Source organism: Paramisgurnus dabryanus, chromosome 17 (genome assembly GCF_030506205.2).
Source record: "Paramisgurnus dabryanus chromosome 17, PD_genome_1.1, whole genome shotgun sequence".
NCBI lineage: Eukaryota > Metazoa > Chordata > Actinopteri > Cypriniformes > Cobitidae > Paramisgurnus > Paramisgurnus dabryanus.
In genome coordinates this window covers 16,361,807-16,382,188 of record NC_133353.1, presented here as the reverse complement: position 1 = coordinate 16,382,188, position 20,382 = coordinate 16,361,807, and the positions used below count along the sequence as shown (strand labels likewise).

Sequence of the window (20,382 nt, the reverse complement as noted above, 5' to 3'; positions counted from 1 at the left end):
GACTAGACACCAGTGCAGATCACAAAAATACAACCAACCTATGATTGTTCTAGGGGCGGATCTACGGTTGGGCCTGAGATTGACAGCCGCCCATCCAGTCAGATTATTAGAAATACATTAATCTGCGAATGTTGGCGCCGACATATTCAAGCACTACTTATTTTACCGTAATACCTCAACCATTTGCGCTATTAAAAAAATCCTAAAAGACAAATTGCACTTTTTTGTGTTTTTTGTGAAAATATGGTTTATTACGGTAATTTCTTGCTTTCGGTTCACCAATCGCTGCCTTCTTATAAGCTGAAGGAAAAGTAAGAGATGTTTGCAGCAGGCGGAGTTCTGAACGGAGATAAGAGTTTTAAGACTTTGGTGAATTAAATTTAAGACCTTGGATAAAAATATGTGCGTTTTTAAGACTTTTTTAGGCCTTAAATTTAACTTTTTGAATTTTAGACTTTTTAAGACCCCGCGGGAACCATGTGTTTGGCATCGAGCATCATTGTGATCATGGCTAGTTTAACTTCTACAGCTTGTTTTCACCGGCTGTATGTGCTTTGCGCAGGCGGCGCGCACACGTGCTTGCTTTTTCGACTATCGTTAAGTTTTATCGATTTAATTCTTTTCGACAATTAATCGAAGATCGATTAATTGTTAACATCCCTAATATGTATCTCAAAACAGAGACCATACATGATGCTTAACCCGTAGACCTTTTAAACGATGTAAAGTAATGTTAATATTATTAATGTTTGTAGACAGTAGGCTATATAGATATTGTTAGCAGCGTTAAAAAAAACTGACGTCATCCCGCACACGAAATAGTGCACATTGAGAGGTTAAATGTTCTGCAAAGAGAGACGCTGCGCTGCCTATGACTTTGAACGTGAGTTGAGAGCGGTTGAGAGTCAGTCTCATGCGGACTGACCAATGAAGAGAGGGCCTCAAGTTAAGACCCTCTCCTCATTGGCCAGTCTGCATGAGGTGGGTCAAAGGTTCGCCGAGCGTTACGTGACGCAAGGCGTTGCTACAACAGAAAAAACAAGATATGGAGAAGCTAAGTGGGAGCGCGAAGCAGAAATTATAAAAGGAAAAGGACATTAGAAACGCAGAAAATGTAAAGTATAAACAGTGGTGTACTCTACGTGATACGCAGGTATCTGCGCGATCCGATCGTCGTATGAAATCAAATTACTATAGCGGCGCGAAAGTGACTGGGGAGCAGACTGGTGTGGCCCTACAAGAACCCACATGCGAGTGACAGCAAAGTACGGCGAGAGCGATTCCAGTTATCACATGGAGAAATCTGCTTTGAATCGCTCTCGCTGTACTTTGACATCACCTAGAAGTCTGCTTAGCGCCAAATGAAGTAGAATCTACGTTCAAGATGTAGCCTATATGATCTTAAACTTCTGTGAGGAAATTCATGTCTGCGTTGATGTTCAGTTCAGACTTGCAAATTAAAGATAATTTTCTTCACTTTGGTTTGGGTGTCTAATATTAGGCTATATGATGGTCTAGGAATAATAATTAAGTAAAAGCCTATTTTAATTTTTTAGACAATGCTTGTATATGCAAAAAATAAGCTTTTTATATCAATGACTATGCAAATTATAGTTAATCCATGGTCATCTTAAATGTGTATTAATTAAAAAGTTCTGTTAAGTCAGCTTCCGTCAACGATGAGGACAACTCAGCCAAGTTAGTCAGGACTTTTCTACACTGCCAGCTTACGTTTACAGCCCGGAGATTATACAGATGCTGATGTGTTTTGTTTTCATAGCATCATATGTGTGTGAATGTCTTTGATAGGGGACATAGTAGTGTATTTGTATGAGCATTTAAATATTTGTAAATAAAAAAACACCTGATGACAGTTAGAATTTGAAGTATTGAGTATATTTACTGTATATTACAGTACGGTAATATATTCTGTATATGACCATATTATGGGGATCCTGGGGTCGTGATGATGGGGCCCTTGAATATTGTTGCCCAGGGTATAACAAAGTGTTAATCTGGCCCTGCCGATCCTAATGGCCGACAACTCTGACGTCTGCCAAATTTCAAGAGTTTTCGAGTATGTTAAGGGACCCAAAATGTAAAAAAAAAATGAATAAATTAGAGTAAAAACAATAGAGCTTTGCACCTTTCGGTGCAGGAGATTCTGGCCATCTCCTTGGTGCTCGGACCCTAAATAAAAAAATACTAATCGTAAGGAAAACAATAGGGCTTCGCACCTTTCGGTGCAGACCATTCTGGCCTGCTCCTCGGTGCTCGGGCCCTAATAATAAATTCAAGCAAAAACGATAGCCTATTGTTGGCCATTCTGGCCTGCTCCTCAGTGCTCGGGCCCTAATAAAAATAATACATTCAAGCAAAAACAACAGGCATCGCACCTTTCGATACAGGCCATTCTGGCCTGCTCCTCAGTGCTCGGGCCCTAAATATACATTTTGTACACATGCATTTTAGCAGACAACTTGGGGTAAGTTTGGAAAACAGTTTCTGAAAATACAGGTGAACATCACATGCCTGGCATTTTCAAAGCCTTTATCCAAGCAATGCTAAGAAACTGAATCTTTGAGTGATACACAACAGAGCGTTGCTAAACTGTTCGAAAACAGGTCGCATGCATATGGCATTGCGTTAGTCAGGTGTAGGCAATAGCGTCTTGTAAACAGTAGCGCAATGTATGGAATCATTTACAGCACACACTTATAATATCCTGTAGTGCAGCCTTACTGAAAGTTGCCATCAAGGACAACATACAGCGATTGTAACTGAGAATTATTGTGTCTAAACTACACAAAGTAGAGAATTACATGCCATGTAACATGTGTCTTCTCTTTTGTAAACAATGGTTTCTCAATCTGAAGCCTGCAGCTTGCGGAGGTCGCAAATCTGTGTAAATAATAGAAAGGTCGCTGATTAACACTTGCAATTCAGTGTCGTCAAGGCCGCCTTAATGCACGGGCTTACCTGGGCTGAAGCCCAGGGGCCTCCCAAGTTCAGGGGCCTCCCAAGTTCACGTTCATTTTGTTTTTTAACTTGTCAGGTTGTCTGTCAATCACTCTAACTGCACGTTACATGGCTGCTGATTGGTCCGTGGTAACTTACTGTGAAATAAAATATCAGACGTAACAGATTTTTCTATTCCGTGTAATGTAATTAAGTGCGCGTTGTCAACTTGGCATTCCTGCATGTTAGACTGAGTGTGACAGAGAAAAGGGAAATAATCCACCAACAAATGAAAGAGTAATTTCTGAAATTTCATAATAAGCACTGAGGTGCAGGTCTCTCTCTCTCTTTCGCGCGCGCGCTCGCTCTATCTGTGCTCGTACAGCTGGGTCTCTGGCATGCAGAAGTCTCTCCAACCGTGCGCAAGAAACTGTGCCGCCAAATAAAAAAAGGAGTTCCCGAACATTAATGCTGTTCGTTGTTATAAAGTTTAAGTTTACTCGCGTTTATATCAGTGACGCGTGCGCAGCTGGAGCGATGTAGTTTGACGCGATATTAGCTCACGGTACACACATCTGGTTTAGAAAGACGACGCAACGGTAAATGTGCAAGTCAAAGCGTGACAAGACCATCTCAAATGATCATCCCCTGATCGCACCATTCATATTTATAATCTCCTTATCTAAAGATCTTATATACAGGTATGTTCCCTGTCTGTTTTGTGCATATTCGTGTTCATTTTACATAGTATAAATACTAAATACAATGCATAGCCTACTATATCTTCAATAGCCTACAAAATAAATAACTGATTAAAAAACAAGATTCTGTCTATAAAGACTTATCTTTTGTTAACATGAATGCATTTTCACTTTAAAACTAACTTTAACTTCTTATATTTTTACAACTGTGGTGAGCATTTAGTTAGTGAGTGGCAATTTTCTGCAAATTTGTATATTCCAAAAACTATACATAAAGCTTAGTTATAAACATATATTCTTTTGGTTTTATTTTCACCACAAGTTGCTGTGTGTGGTTGTTAAATAAAGTGTCTTGTGTTTATGCTCAAGTGGGCTCAGTGATATGTTATTAATGATAATATGGTGTTTTCTGGGTCAAAGAGGGAAAACTACATTTTGTGATGTAGATTACATAGATATTACACTTTTTTTCAAAATGAGACTATAAATTGAGGGTATGGGGGGCCTCCAAAACCTCTCAGCCCCAGGGCCTCACATTAGGTTAAGGCGGCCCTGAGTGTCGTGATGGTTTTAAAAAATATTCTGACGGTAGTAAAAATGTATTAAAAAGTAGTAAATTTAACTTAAGGTTTGCTGTATATACCCTGGGGTAGAGAGCGCAGCCGGAGAAACAGTTTGTGGAAGTCAAGTGTTTCATTCTACTTTCATTCCGCCACAACTGCAGCTCGCTGGGACAGACAGACTATTTAAAATATCGAAATTAATTCCTTGCTTGATTCACGTTGTTCACTCTTTTATAAACATTATCTTAAATATCTTAAAAACAACAGAACGTGATGATGGTCAGTCACATCACGCACCTGCAGTGTAAATTCAGAAAAATATGTTGCATTTAAATAATTAGCATATTAACAAAACAAATTTAAAATGATAAAACGATTTTCAGTTCATTTTTTGTGACACGCTCCACAAACGCACAAAACTGATTTCTGAAACACTGCTCACTTGAGAATCTGATGTCCACACAACGTTTCACAATAAATTACATATTTGTCCAAAACTATTGGTAATGTAAATACTGAATTTAACACTAGACTGCAAGATAGAATAGAATATAAACTTTACTGTCATTATAAAAATATAATGAAATTGTTTAGAAGCTCTCAAAGACCAGCAGCCTCAGAAGAATAAACAACAAAAATAGAATCCACATAGTATATAGCTACAAAATAATAACACTGCAGAGTCGTGTATATATACAGTGGAATTAAATAATGCAAACAACAGTGCAAAATCAAGTTTAACCAAGCATCAGTCATTAAGCAGCGAGGCTTATAACCTACAATAAAATTCATGTTACAGGAAAACAGAGCATTAAAGAGCACCAATTATGCTAATAAATTAGCACGTTAGCACGTTATTGTAATATCCCATAGTACATACATGTTATTAAAACTTGAACTAATGCACTGAGAGTCTTATAAATTGCTTACATACCTCACCGATTTCTGCATGTCTGGAAAACGCTCGGATTTAGTTCCTGTCTCCGCCTCCCAAAATGTCTAGTGTATTCGGATTGGTCAGATGACTACTCAACTGTTATTGGTCAACTGGGTTCGGCGTGTGTTTGAAAGGTTACGCCCCTGACTACGCGTGGGTTTTCCGGTTCTGACTGAGAGTCACAGGCAACGTAAACAAGCGCTATATTTCTCTATAAACGATGGTGTCTGTACTGCCTTACCACTTCGAGCTCGATCCAGAGAGTTCAGAAGGCCGTTACGATATAAACGATCTCCGTCAATGAACGCGATTGGATTTAACTTTTTTAGGTGTCCTTAGCTCTGCCAGAATGCTAAACGAAGACGAAAATGTGTTGCAAAGACATCCAAAAGGTAATTATAACGTACTACATTACTTTGCAAACTATATGGAAACACCAAATGTAGCACATAGAAAGTATTTTTTAAAATGATTATAAAACTATTTCACTTATTAACATTATTTTACTATAGTAAACTTTATTATAAAAGCCTGCTTACATACTATATTACTGTGCAAACTATATGGAAACACCAAATGTAGCACATAGAAAGTATTTGTTGAAATGATTATAAAACTATTTCATTTGTTAACATTATTTTACTATAGTAAACTTTATTATAAAAGCCTGCTTACATACTATATTACTGTGCAAACTATATGGAAACACCAAATGTAGCACATAGAAAGTATTTGTTGAAATGATTATAAAACTATTTCATTTGTTAACATTATTTTACTATAGTAAACTTTATTATAAAAGACTGTTACATACTATATCACTGTGCAAACTATATGGAAACACCAAATGTAGCACAAAGAAAGTATTAATTGAAATGAATGTTCTACATTATTTCACTATGGTAAAGTTTATTATGAAAGACTGCTTACTTATAAGTGCTATGTTTTTACTTATTAGGTTTTAAGGAGAATGCAACAGGTTCCAGGGCCTCTTACCTGCGTGATTCATCATCCAGGTTTTGCACAAATTGTCTAAATCCCTACACACAGAACATTTATTGTACCGACTATAATCCTTTGAGGTGCAGGACTAGAGTAAGTTTTATTACATTTTTAAACCAATAACACTAAAGTATCATTATAGTAACAAAGTACCCAAAAGAACAAAAGATGTAACTTTAAAGAAAATATAATAGTCAGTCAAAAGTTTTTATTTATTTATTACAAATATATATTTAAATGTTAAACAATATACAAATAAACATACTTTAGTAACCATATTGTGCTCTTGTTTCAAAAATTGTTCAATTCATTTCTTACAGCTATCTATTCAGATAAATGGAATATCAATGCTTTGTCAGCTGGTGCTATTTAAGACGACACTATAAGGTTATCATCCTGTCGTGTGTTGTTCTCCAGATACGCTTGGAGCTTCCTGATCAGATCGGTCACAATTTTGGCTTTCGACGACCCCTGCACTGAAGATGGCATGCAATCACGTCCTCCTTTGAAGGTCTCTCAAACTGTGATGCCAGGTCCATTGGAATCAGGGCTTCCTTCAGCTTATCTTCAAATACCTCATCAAACACAAGCCTGATCACATCCTCCACATAACTGTAGAAATATTGCAGTCAATAAATCTTTTGTTTTGATCATTTATTTCCCTGCTTCATACATTAAGTTTTTAATTATGAATGTATTTGAAATAAAACATTACTGCTTACGGTATGTCACTTGTGTGTTTTGGGAACATAGCCTTGTACTTTCCCTCTCCTGCTTTTAATACGGCTTGGTGACATTGTAATGGATGGCTGCAAGGTACAAATACCTGTAAAATATAAACAAGCAATTAATTTATTGTAAAAGTAAATACTACTTTATTTAACAAAGTTACTAAAATACTTAAATACCTGCACAGCATTCCAATAAATGAGAAAATCAAATTTTTTGCTGCAAATCTGAAATCTCAGGCTACGGACAGCAAAGGCATCCACTGATGATGGTGATTGAAACATTGTGAAACGATGCTACTGCCTGGGTTCCTATTATTATGCAGAGAAAAAAAACTTTGTCATCATCAGTTATACATCTAAGACTGGTAGTGGTTTCACTAGCTAAATACATCATATGTGTTACACACCTTTGCTCCTCATATGCCAGTCTGACTCCTTGTACTGTGTGTAATGATGTTGCATGTTTGCATACAGTGTAGAAGGATGTGTCCAGCTGCGAATCTAGGATATAGACAAATAAAACAAACATGTATTCAGTCAAAAAGACATATTATAACAATAGAGTACAACGACTATAAATCGTTAGACTATTCATTAAAACGTAAATGTATTACATAATACATGGCCCAACATTAGCAACACACATTATGTGTTTACTTCGTTTCAAAATATAAGAAAGCTTCAAGTAAATACAACAGTAAAATACATATAACTTTAAACAAATCATCTGTACTTCGAGTTTCTTGAGTTTGATCATGAGAACAAATTTTACTGGTAACAGTTTAGCTGGCATTTGTATTTGTATTTATCTTAGCAAGTTTGTAAACATGTCTAAACCAACATCGATAAAAAAAACGACAGTCTGCATAATTCAACATACACGTGTGTAAATATGGTACGTTGTTTATGAAATACAGTATTACAAAACAAGACAATTAGCTTGCAAGCGTAGCTCTACACGCACATTATGTTAATCTCCGGTTACCGGTTACGTAACGTACAGTAAAAGGCAAATAATAAACGTGAATACTTACAGCCTGTGATCCAGAAGTGCACAGTAATCCAACTTTCAAGAGGAGACATCGCGCAAATCCAGCTTCGGTTCATGAGAAGCAGTTATTGTGAAAACTCCGTGAACAACTTCTGACTGGATTTTTCCGGAACCGTATTAAACATGATGTCCTCTGTGGAAGTCCATAAAGTGCTATTTTTCCCTCGCATCTAAAGAGACAGCGTCTACTCGAGAGATTTAATCGCTTAAACAATGAAACAAGAGTTTGCAAACAGAGTCAAAGCAGGGACTCACAACCTCCGCCATTTTAGCCCTCTTCTGACTCGGCGCTCCCCACCCCCGTCTTTGAGGGCGTACCCAAGCAAAGCAGAGAGGGCTGAACTATGATAATGTTGGTCTTATCTACGTCACTAATCCCAGGAAGTAAACTGTTGCCTACAATCCGAGTGTTTTTTGTAGTCCTCGAACGTTAGAGACGATAACTCGCGTCATCGTTTTCTTTAAGGTATGTACTTTTTGAATATCATTAGCATGTACTAATGCACACTTACACACAAAAGGATGTTTAAAAACGTGTATCCCATAATAGGTGCTCTTTAAAAGAAATAGCCTAGATCACTTAATAATAACTCTTAAATGTGCAAAAAATTGTGATATTTAAATAAATTTAAATACATTTGGCATGAGGATTAGACTTGAGTTGGTGCTAGATTGTGCACACAAACAGTATGCATTCAAACACTGCCTGCATAAGACATCCTTAAAACGTATCATGATTGTTGCCATAAACAAGAGCTGAGGAGGAGAAGTCACCTAGGTTTCAAATAGAAAGCTGCTAGCAAATGTAAATATTTAAAAATAAATTATAATTAATGTGTCATTATCTTCATTCCTTTATAACCTCTTCTCCTGAGGTGACGTGAAGTGTTTGTTCTGGCAAGATAATCTTAATAATATCCTATAGTGTGTGATGCACTAGGATTTTAAAATAGTCCTGTAGTGTGAGCATATTTAAGATTTGAGAGAAGAATATCTGACAAGATTCTCCTTATGTGTGTGCTGCAACCAGATTTCATAATCTGCCAGGATTTAAAAAATCCTGTAGTGTGAGTTATCTGATAGGCTAACCATGGCTCAGTGCAGGATCTAAGTCAGTGTGTTTTAGTAGTTTTGTATTTCAATTTATTATCGTCACAGTAAATTACTGTGTAAGTGGAGGTTTACAAACTACAGCCTGTCAGAACAGCGAGTCCACAGGTTTTCTAAAACAGAAAAATGTGGTGGTGTGTAGCGTTTATGTTAGATTGGAGGATTATCATCCCAACAATATGATGTTGAACATGTGATGCAGAAGCCAGAACCACATGAGGCCTGTAGTTTTACCACCGGTGAGGAAACATGAATGATCACGGGTCCGTCAGAGATGCAGCTCGATGAAAACGTGAACTATGCACAGTAAGTGCAAATAGTATAACCATCAAGTTAATTTATAGCTTATTTAACTGTTACTTTGTTTGCATACCTAATTCGTAATTTATTTAATACTTCCAAAATGTATTACACAAAATGACACACAATGTGTTAAAAAGTTGTGTGTTTGAATGTCAGGCGGACATCTTTGCGGATGTCCGTGGGACAGAAAATGGACTACAGGGAGTGCAGAATTATTAGGCAAGTTGTATTTTCGAGGATTAATTTTATTATTGTACAACTACAGTGCTATTGGTCAATTAAAAATGTTAACAAACCCTCAAACCTGAACATTTAAGTAGTAAAAGTGAAATTTTGGCTTTCTTAAGAGAATATTTCTATGTACATCATTATTATGCAACTATAAGTGTGCCGAATTATTAGGCAACTATAAGTGTGCCGAATTATTAGGCAACTAAATGAAAAACAAAGATTTTACCATCTCACTTGTTTTTTTCACCTGTTAAAGTGAGAATAATAAACAAACTCTACATTTACAAAAAAATTTATAAAACAATAAAAAATAAAAAAATATATAAACTCAGTGACCAATATAGCCACCCTTCTTTTCGATAACAGTCACAAGCCTTCCATTCACGGATTCAGTCTGTTTCTTGATCTGATCTAAACCAACATTTTGTGCAGACGCAACCACAGCCTCCCAGACACTGTTCAGAGAGGTGTACGGTTTACCTTCATTGTAAATGTTCTGCTTAAGAAGGGCTCATAGGTTCTCAATAGGTTTTAAGTCAGGTGAAGAAGGGGGCCATGTCATTAGTTTTTCATATCTAAGGTCTTTACTTGCCAGCCATGCAGTGGAGTACTTAAGAAAGCCAAAATTTCACTTTTACTACTTAAATGTTCAGGTTTGAGGGTTTGTTAACATTTTGAATTGACTAAGAGCTCTGTAGTTGTACAATAACAAAAGTAATTCTCAAAAATACAACTTGCCTAATAATTCTGCACTCCCTGTATACACATGGACATGATGCCATGTAGGGGACATTTTGGTGGCTTTTTACTAATAAACTATAAATGAGTAGATCCTAAAAAGTACTATAGATCAACAGCAGAAAATGCAATCAGCCAACAACTTCAACTTTTGTTTTAGACAAGCTACGAAAGAGACAAAAACAGATTTGGAAAGGGCTTAAACCCAATTTTTTTTAAATTGTTAAATGTATACCTTGTGATGGGGTTTCTCAGGTCGTGTCACATTTTTCCTGTTTTCTTTATTCCATGTAAAGCTGCTTTTTAACAAAGCAAATTTTGAAAAACTTGACTGATATGTTGATGTAAAGATGGGGCCAATGATTATTTTAAGTGATGAGGTTATTTGCTAACCAAGTATGTACTTGTATGTTTTTCATCAGTGGGCTGTAAGGGAAGTGTTTTGAGTGTAGAGATAAGGGAGGACCATCACCGTCGTGCTGTATTGAACTACCAGCGTTGGCGCACTGCATGGAGTCTTCGGCGAGGGGAAGAATGGCCTGATAATGTTCACTTTCACCGTGGAGACCTTTCCACTGGTTGTCTTCTGTCTGGGCGAGGTTTTCACTCGGTAAGGAGCTACATCCCATGTTTTTATTGTTCATTGTTATATCAGAATTAAAGATTAAAGTTATATTTTAACTAAAGAAAGACATCATATGGATGGCCAGAGCAGTATTTCAAAGGCCAAGTTGAGTTATTGGGGAGTGTGATTCTTATGATGATTTTATACAGAAATGTACTATGGCAAAAAAAAAATATGCGAATCCCTGGAATGAACGGGTTTTCTACAGTGATTTGCCATAAAATGTGATCTGATCCTCATCTAGGTCACAACATTAGACAAACACACAAAGATTTCTAGTTTCTTGTGTCTTTTTTGAAAACACCCATTAAACATTCACACTGCAGGAGGAAAATGTAAGTAAACCATTGGATTTAATAGTTTATTGAACCTCCTTTCCTAGCAAATACTTCAAGCAAGCATTTTCAGTAGTTCTGAATTAGACCGTCACCATAGGATTTTTTTGTCGATTCCCCTTTACAAAACCGGTTCAACTCTGACACATTTGTGGGATTTCTGGTGTAAACCGCTCTCTTGAAGGTCATTGCACAGGTTAAGGTCTGGACTTTTAATCTTTAAATCTCAGAATGAAATCTGAGGTGTGGATTAATTATTTGCGCGAGTAGATTACGTACAACATCAATGTAAAGATGCAAATTTGCGTGGGGCAATGCACTTCAAACACGTCTTCCGCGCAAGTTGAAAAAGTTCAACTCGAAGAGAATGCGCATGATGCTAAAATAAATCCCACCAGTAATCTTGATTGAGGAATGAATTTTTGGTTTCTACACAGACAGCATGTTGGACTTAACAGTAGTGCAGTAAGGTATAGCCTTCATTTACAATGTAAAGTTTAATTTACTAAGTACAGGTATATAAATCGGCCAATTTATGTAATGTAATGAATTCACATGTACATATACACATATATATATTTAATCATCTCTTATATTATTGTATCAATACACTAGAAATGCAGGGCTGGACTGGTAATCTGGCATACTGTGCAAATGCCCGGTGGGCCGACTTCCTTGGGGGCCGGTGAATATAATATGATTTTTTTATTATTGGCCATCGACCGGCCCATAAAGCATGGACAGCGGCCCATTGGTTCATTTTCCATACTGACACTGGGCTGGCCCAGTCATCTCTTAACAAGCTCCACCCCTCTGTTTCTTGTGTCAGATGGACAGAGCGATGATCTGACACAAGAGAGCGACTATAATACAGACTTATCATACATCTCACACTACTTTTGTCTGACCAGCCCATAATACTTGTACATCGCGCAACGCAGTCCGTTGATTTCTTGCTTTGTTTCTTATTTGTTTTAATGTAATTCATTAATGGCGCTAAAAGGCACGGTGGCATTGTACTGCATTTTTCATAAAAGTTAGCCTAAGATGTTTTTTTTCTTTGGACAGACCGGCCCAGGAGACACATAATCAGCAGCCATTTGTTCCATTTTATTTGACATTTGGCTAGCCCAATCACAACTTTTAGGGCATTTTATGAAGCATGCAGCATCAGTGTGCGTCTGTCAAAATAAAAGACGACTGAGAAGCGAGTTGACGTGCGGTAAGCAGAACTGCTTTTAAAACACTGTTGTTAGATATCCTCTTGATAAAACGTATAAAAAAAATAAAATACAGTGTGGGCAGAATTATTAGGTAGCTACATCAAACTTTTGATCACAGTTTTTATCAAACATGTTTGACTAATTCCAAACCAAATTAATCTTAAAGAGCCACACAGATCCAAAATCAAAACTTACCTTTATTGCAGTGTGTCATGTAGCTGTCCATCAATCTAAACAACGTGTAAAGTAGTTGAACCAAAAAGTGCACGATTAATAAAGTTATTGGCTTCTAAAGTAGGGAGTTGACTCTGAATCGCTGAAACGAGTCGTTATAGGGAGTGAGTCTTCTTCCTGATATTATCCACGACACACAAACTTATCCACGTCACATGAGATACTAATCTCCGCCTACAGCCTTGCCCGGGAGAAACGAAAACTATGACCCGCCTACAGCTAATTTGTGTGTGAGTGTAAACATCAGCTCACGCTGTGTTTTCAGCTTGTGTTGTTTTCACTACCAAAGGAGACTTTTTCAAGGAGGGATATACCAAACGTGTCTGGCTGTGAAGAATCAGTGGTTAAAATTATTTAAAATTTTTATTGGAGTAAATTTAGACGTTTGGCAATGAAAGTGGTTCAGTACCCACTTTATTTGGAACAACATGCGTCTCCTAACCACAAACTGTAAGTATTGTAATGAACCTTCTATTTTAAATATTACAGAGGTTCACTAGAAGTAATGGAGAACAAGAAGGTACACAATGCACACAACAGAACTTTTGCAAAATATATATATATCACTTTATTAACAATCCCAAAATAGATAAATAGAAAACTCTTATTTAAATATATGCATTAAGTTAAAGCATAGGTGTCATTTACACTGGGGACGCTGGGGACATGTCCCCACCACTTTTTGAAATGGCTGATTTTGTCCCCACCACTTTTTGAAAGTATTTGGTTAAAATGTTCTGAAAAATCACACAATACCTGTACGACTTACATTGCAAAAATGACTTTCTTACTTAGTATTTTTGTCTTGTTTTCAGTAGAAATATCAAAAAGTAAAATATAAAAAACAAGACAAAAATACTAATATTTTTTGCAGTGTATGGCTTGTTTTTGTGATCCAGGGTCACAAATGTTGCGTTGTATGCTTATGGTGTGTTTTCTTTTACATAATAATGAATTTCATTGTAATCATTGACTGAACGTGCTGCTGTTTTCTACAGTATGGTGCTTTGGCACTGTTTGGTTGAACTGGTGTTGTAGGTACTGTTAGTCGACATTGTTGAGGGATTTATGCTAAGTATTTTTGTGTTGTTGACTAGCCTACGCTATGCCCATTTTTGATGCGCCGTTATTCAATATTTTTCCCGTCCTGCTATAATGTTTTTTTATCTGATTTTTTGTCCCCACCACTTTTCAACACAAACTGACGCCCCTGAGTTAAAGATCACATTTATATGGCTTTCCTGGGTTAAATGACACCTAATAAAACACTTCACCACACAACACTGCACTCTAGTGGTTACTCAAGACCTCGCACTGCAAAACTCCACCGCAATACTAGAATTGTGACACACACAATTTTTACAGTGATAGATCTGGCATTTACCCCAAGATCGCACATACATTAATGCTATTCACTTTACATATAACTTTTAAAATGACACATAACAATGTTCACTCATACATGCATTCATACAAACAATTGAAACAAATATTTAAAAGACACTTCCCTGTCTCCAGGCAACAAGACCCCGCCCCGGGGTCTCAGGGAAGCACAGTAAACCGGACAGATGGACTCTTCCTGGTAAGGATTGGGTTTAATCAGAGAGGCTCCGTTATTCAGGAACAGTTAATTGTCAGTCCTCAAGTTCACAGGATAAATGTTCACGCTTCAGGTGGGAGTTAGCTGATCAATGCGGTTTTAATAACCCCATAACAGGGCACAGTACCGAATGTCTTTTGCACTGCGCGTTATCGAATAATGTCCATGCGCGTCTGAGCTCTCATGCACATGAATAAGTGGCCAGCGCTCCTAAATCCCCCCCAGCATATCTAACTACACACAAAAAGCACCCTCGCTAACTATCTTCGTTGCCGGACAGACCCTATTGGCCTCGAGCAACCCAAAGCGTCCCCTAGTGATGGTCGTTTTCGAAGCACTGCTTCATGAGGCTTCGAAACATTTACGAATCTTTTGTTTCGAATCAGTGGTTCGGAGCATGTTTCAAACTGGCCAAAGTCACGTGATTTTAGCAAACGAGGCTTCATTACGTCATAACTGTTTCGAAACGTTTCGAAAATCCGATGGTTCACCACTAGGGGGAGTTGATCACATGACCAGTGTCTAACAAGTTTAGGTGAACTCGGGTCAGTTTTATTATGAAAGTTCATAAAACATTTATCCTTCTGACTAACAACACTGCCATGTTGTCTACTTTTTGTTTATAGACAGATTTAATGACAAAAATGTGGATAATTAAAAGGGTAGTTAGTTTTATTCATTTGTTTGCCCTAAATAAAACTAGAAACACATAATACACTTTTAACTATGTCTTAATTAAGTTAAATAATTTTTTTAAACATATTTTAATAAAAATCTTGCTATTATTTTATAAAAAAAGCGTAAAATGTGTGGACAGATCTGCTTTTACACTGTTTTGACCAGCAGGGGTCGCCAGCGTGTGTGGGTTTCGAACTGCTCTGAAAAACTGAATCAATTTTCGAAGCAATTGGTTCAATTGATTCGAAGCTTCGAAAAGCTTCGTTTCTCCCATCACTAGCGTCCCCACTCTTTCTGAGCGCAAAACGGCCATTCACATTTAGTCCTCTCCCCTGCGCTTACCTTGCATCAGGTCTCTTAAATCTCCTCTCCTCCAGGTGACACCAATCATCCTCATTTAGTCTGAGGGAGGAGACACAGACTGTCAAACTCGCAGGTCTAGATCAATGTCAGCAACACACTTCTCAGCCGACACAAAGAAAACCTTATAGGTTATTACAGTATGATTATAGCTACATACTTGCTTAAAAGAGTGTAAAATGTCTATATTCGTTTTTATTGCTTGGATTAATGATGAATGATATTGTTGTTTAAACTCTAACTTATATACTGTCAGAGTCACGATAGCAAGCGGTTTTGCTATGACCCGGTTAGTTTACATAAATGCTTAAATGAGTGTAAAATTGATAGTTTCAATCGTCGTTTGTATTGTTTGGATTCATGATGAATGATGTTGTGTGTTTAAACTGTTAATTTGCTGTCAGAGAGTCACGTTAGCAAACGGCTAACGCATGCTCATTTACGGTTTTGTTATGACCCGGTTAGTTTACATAAATGCTTAAATGAGTGTAAAATGTCTATATTCGTTTTTATTGCTTGGATTAATGATGAATGATATCGTTGTTTAAACTCTAACTTATATACTGTCAGAGTCACGATAGCAAGCGGTTTTGCTATGACCCGGTTAGTTTACATAAATGCTTAAATGAGTGTAAAATTGTTAGTTTCAATCGTCGTTTGTATTGTTTGGATTAATGATGAATGATGTTGTGTGTTTAAACTGTTAATTTAACTTACTGTCAGAGAGTCAGGTTAGCAAACGGCTAACGCATGCTCATTTAAGGTTTTGTTATGACCTGGTTAGTTTACATAAATGCTTAAAAGAGTGTAAAATGTCTATATTCGTTTTTATTGCTTGGATTAATGATGAATGATATCGTTGATTAAACTCTAACTTATATACTGTCAGAGTCACGATAGCAAGTGGTTTTGCTATGACCCGGTTAGTTTATATAAATGCTTAAATGAGTGTAAAATTGTTAGTTTCAATCGTCGTTTGTATTGTTTGGATTAATGATGAATGATGTTGTGTGTTTAAACTGTTAATTTACTGTCAGAGAGTCACGTTAGCAAACGGCTAACGCATGCTCATTTACGGTTTTGTAATGACCCGGTTAGTTTACATAAATGCTTAAATGAGTGTAAAATGTTAGTTTCAATCGTCGTTGTTATTGCTTGGATTAATGATGAATGATGTTGATAATGTCTTCTCAGTAAATCATGTTAGCACGAGGTCAATACATGTTGCACTAGTGTTGGTCTGTGCCACCGATCTGTGGTCTGTGAGACTGATCTGTGATCTGTGCAAAGACACTGTGTCAGTTGACCAATCAGAGCAGAGTAGGCTACTGAAAGGTGGGGTTTAGGGAGACTGAGTCGTTGAACGGCTTCACACGAATCGTTTGGGGATCTCTGAGAAATGGGGTAATTTTAAATTTATATTTTGAGAAAATTACAGTGTTTTTTGACCTTGCATGCATTTAAACCTGTTGTCCGGGACTTATAAATAGTGATAGGATGCTTAAAATTGTCATCTTACTGGCTCTTTAATAACTACAATTCATTTTGTAAATAAGACATTTATAAGTAATACATTATTGTTAATGATGGCTGGCTGCAGAAAAAAGCACCTTATATTCAAGTGTGTAGAATTATTAGGCAAATTTTCTTTTACATTTAAAATGGGCCAAAAAATGTTTAACACACACACTGGAAATTCATTTTTTGATGTCCATAAGAAAGATGCCATGCATGGAAATTGCAAAATTGAGGTTTGACCATTATACAAGAAATCCTGATTCGGGCAGCAAGGGCATAAAATAGGATAAAAGGAAAACTTAATGTTGGTTATTAAAATTACTGTGTTTTGGAATTGGTAAAAGGTGTTCAGAAAAAAAGTGATCAAAATATTCTGCAAACACTGTAATGGGACTCGTGGCTCAGCAGCGATTTCATTGTAACATTTATCAGGTCTCAGTGTTATCAGGTGTTCAAAATGGTTAGTTTAAACATTGTGCACTCACTGGCTAATACTATTATTTTTAAAACCTACAAAGCCTTTTACAGTGCTTACATTTTTGTAATGTCACGTGTCAGCTCTTATACTTTTCTACTTAATCATTATATGGAGTTGGTAGTCAAGGTTGCACAAAGATTTGTGATCCTATGTAGTGGGCCGGTCTGGGGCAAAATGCCAGGGCCAATTTTTGTCCCAGTCCAGCCCTGTAGAAATGTATAAGATGATTTTTGCATTTACATAAAATAAAGAGAACTCCAATTAAAACCAGTATTTTTGCTTCTCAACATCTCACTGTTCCTGTTACCTAAGCATAAAATAATTTAAAAACACTTTAATAGTCCAAGGCATCAGAACCGAAACTGAACCGAAAACCGTGGACAAGAACCAAAAATTGTATTGAATCGTGAACTAAGTGTATTGTTGCCTCCCTAGTAGCTACAGTATTAAACTTTCTTCATATATAGGCAATTTGTCCAACAAAGCTCCTTCTTGCAAGGTATGGTTCATATGAGCTGATGCTTCTTAAGTACAGCAATCTTAAAATGTTTGAGTGTCTTTTAATCAGTCAACTTAGCACTAAACCACACATTTAAACTTATTTTATTAATTGTACTCCAGTTTGCCAGCTTCTGACACAATTTAGCTTTCATTAAAATAATTTGTCTAGTGGTTCATTTACATTTTCCTCCAGCACTATGAATGTTTAATGGGTGTTTTCAAAAAAGACACAAGAAACTAAAATTATTTGTGTGTTGTCAGTTTATGCACATGTCTATTGTTGTGACCTAGATGAGGATCAGATCCATAGGTGTCATTTACACTGGGGACGCTGGGGAGATGTCCCCACCACTTTTTGAAATGGCTGATTTTGTCCCCACCACTTTTTGAAAGTATTTGGTTAAAATGTTCTGAAAAATCACACAATACCTGTACGACTTACATTGCAAAAATGACTTTCTTACTTAGTATTTTTGTCTTGTTTTCAGTAGAAATATCAAAAAGTAAAATATAAAAAACAAGACAAAAATACTAATATTTTTTGCAGTGTATGGCTTGTTTTTGTGATCCAGGGTCACAAATGTTGCATTGTATGCTTATGGTGTGTTTTCTTTTACATAATAATGAATTTCATTGTAATCATTGACTGAACGTGCTGCTGTTTTCTACAGTATGGTGCTTTGGCACTGTTTGGTTGAACTGGTGTTGTAGGTACTGTTAGTCGACATTGTTGAGGGATTTATGCTAAGTATTTTTGTGTTGTTGACTAGCCTACGCTATGCCCATTTTTGATGCGCCGTTATTCAATATTTTTCCCGTCCTGCTATAATGTTTTTTTATCTGATTTTTTCCCCCCACCACTTTTCAACACAAACTGACGCCCCTGATCAGATCACATTTGAAACTGTAGCAAATGACTGTAGAAAACCAGTTCATTTCTAGGGGTTCACATACTTTTTTCATTTGTGTTTTGGAGAGTTGTTACCACTGTGGTGCAGTCTGACTTGTAACGTGTGTTGTGTTTTAGGTTGCTTTGGATATGATTAATCCACATTTAGCATTTCCTGCTGTGGTTCCTCTTCTCCATTCTGGATCTGTGTGTGCCATTTATCAAGCAAAGTAACGCCTTGTCTCTTTACACACATCAAATAACAAACTTTTACTTACCTTAAAAGCAAGCATTTGAACCAACAATGACAGTTATGTCTGTTCTGAACTAGTATAACGCAGGTCGTTGATCTAATGGAGAGTCTACGATACTCTGCCTTTCCATTGGTGTGTGAACGTATTGTTGAGGTTCAGTACAGGGATTGGCTTGTTGCCCCCTCACTCAAAAAAGATGGCACATTCAACAGACGAAAAGCCTCATGTGAAGCTAATGATAACTCTGAGCCAAGTAAAGATACGGAAGGTAAATGGTTTAAGTTTATGGTGCTTATTTTTTTCTTACTACATACAAAAAAATGTGCTGGATAATTTCAGATTGATACATTTCATGTTACCAATGTTAAAGAAAATGTGACCACTTGTTACATTACAATTACTTGATTATAATCACTTGTAACAATCAAACACACAATACTTCTGTATTTGCCTGTGTTAAAGATCTAACCCCAGATTTGGTGCCATTTGGAGATGTACCATACATTGCACGCCCTCACCCTGAACAAACTGGCCATACAGGTGAGTTACAGCAAAAGGCATAGTAATGCATTACAATGCTAAAGCAAATATTATAGCAGTTATGCTTAGAGAGTTGTAGCCCAAATGTCACCGCAGTGATCTGCCCAATGCTCCGTGTGTTGACTGTGTACACTACTCACTGAGATGGGTTAAATGTAGAGGTCACATTGTGAGTATGGGCTGCCAGACTTAACAGATCACTTCACTTTCAGCTGTATTGTTTAAATTTAGCTAAATACAAACACTGTCTTTCACATTTGTTGTTTAGATAATTCATTATGAAGTGATCCAAATTTTGTGTACTTTGGACGATTGTGTGCATAAATGTATTAAACATTTGTTAGATGTCTGATTTTAATTTTATGCTTTTTTTTCAGCCTTCCTTGTGAAATTACGAAAGGTCTTGAAATAGAAGCTAAGAAACATCAGCTCCACACATACTGTATCCCAAATATTTCATCAATAAACTTACAAAAAAATTACGTTTTATATGTTTGTCTTTTCTGCTTTGAACATTTCAATACAAAAAGATGTCTACAGTAGGTCATGGCTTGCTTCTGTGTGTGCATGTGTGTGTGTGCGTGTGTGTGCGTGCGTGTGTGTGTGTGTGTGTGTGTGTGTGTGTGTGTGTGTGTGCGTGCGTGTGTGTGCGTGTGCATGCACATAAACACGCATAATTAATTTTTTTCTCATTTAGTTGTTAAAGTTATTTCATTACCACATGCACTTAATAAACACATTGAGGGCCTAATATGTCTGCTATGACCGTTTCATTTATATCTATATCCAGGACTCCAATATATCCAAACCTGACTAAGAAGC

At 36.8% G+C, this 20,382-nt stretch overlaps 1 protein-coding gene and 2 long non-coding RNA genes across 3 annotated transcripts in view; 2 read left to right on the top strand and 1 right to left on the bottom strand.

Moving 5' to 3' along the window:
- trmt61b (tRNA methyltransferase 61B) overlaps positions 1-20,091 on the top strand; it is a 56,318-nt gene extending 36,227 nt beyond the window's left edge. The window contains exons 3-7 of the mRNA XM_065255158.2: positions 10,748-10,935; positions 18,905-18,996; positions 19,098-19,288; positions 19,483-19,560; positions 19,938-20,091. Coding sequence (XP_065111230.1) covers positions 10,748-10,935; positions 18,905-18,996; positions 19,098-19,288; positions 19,483-19,560; positions 19,938-19,972 — 584 coding nt within the window. The 3' untranslated portion in view covers positions 19,973-20,091. The remainder of the gene's footprint in view (positions 1-10,747; positions 10,936-18,904; positions 18,997-19,097; positions 19,289-19,482; positions 19,561-19,937) is intronic.
- On the top strand, positions 4,967-6,718 carry LOC141280947 (uncharacterized). The gene is made up of 3 exons (XR_012335305.1): positions 4,967-5,551; positions 6,118-6,254; positions 6,579-6,718. It is a non-coding gene; the product is annotated as an uncharacterized lncRNA (long non-coding RNA).
- Positions 6,957-8,396, bottom strand: LOC135737346 (uncharacterized). Its single transcript, XR_010528433.2, has 3 exons — positions 7,927-8,396; positions 7,300-7,393; positions 6,957-7,201 (listed from the first exon to the last, which is right to left on the bottom strand). It is a non-coding gene; the product is annotated as an uncharacterized lncRNA (long non-coding RNA).
- Positions 20,092-20,382: the final 291 nt, after the last annotated feature.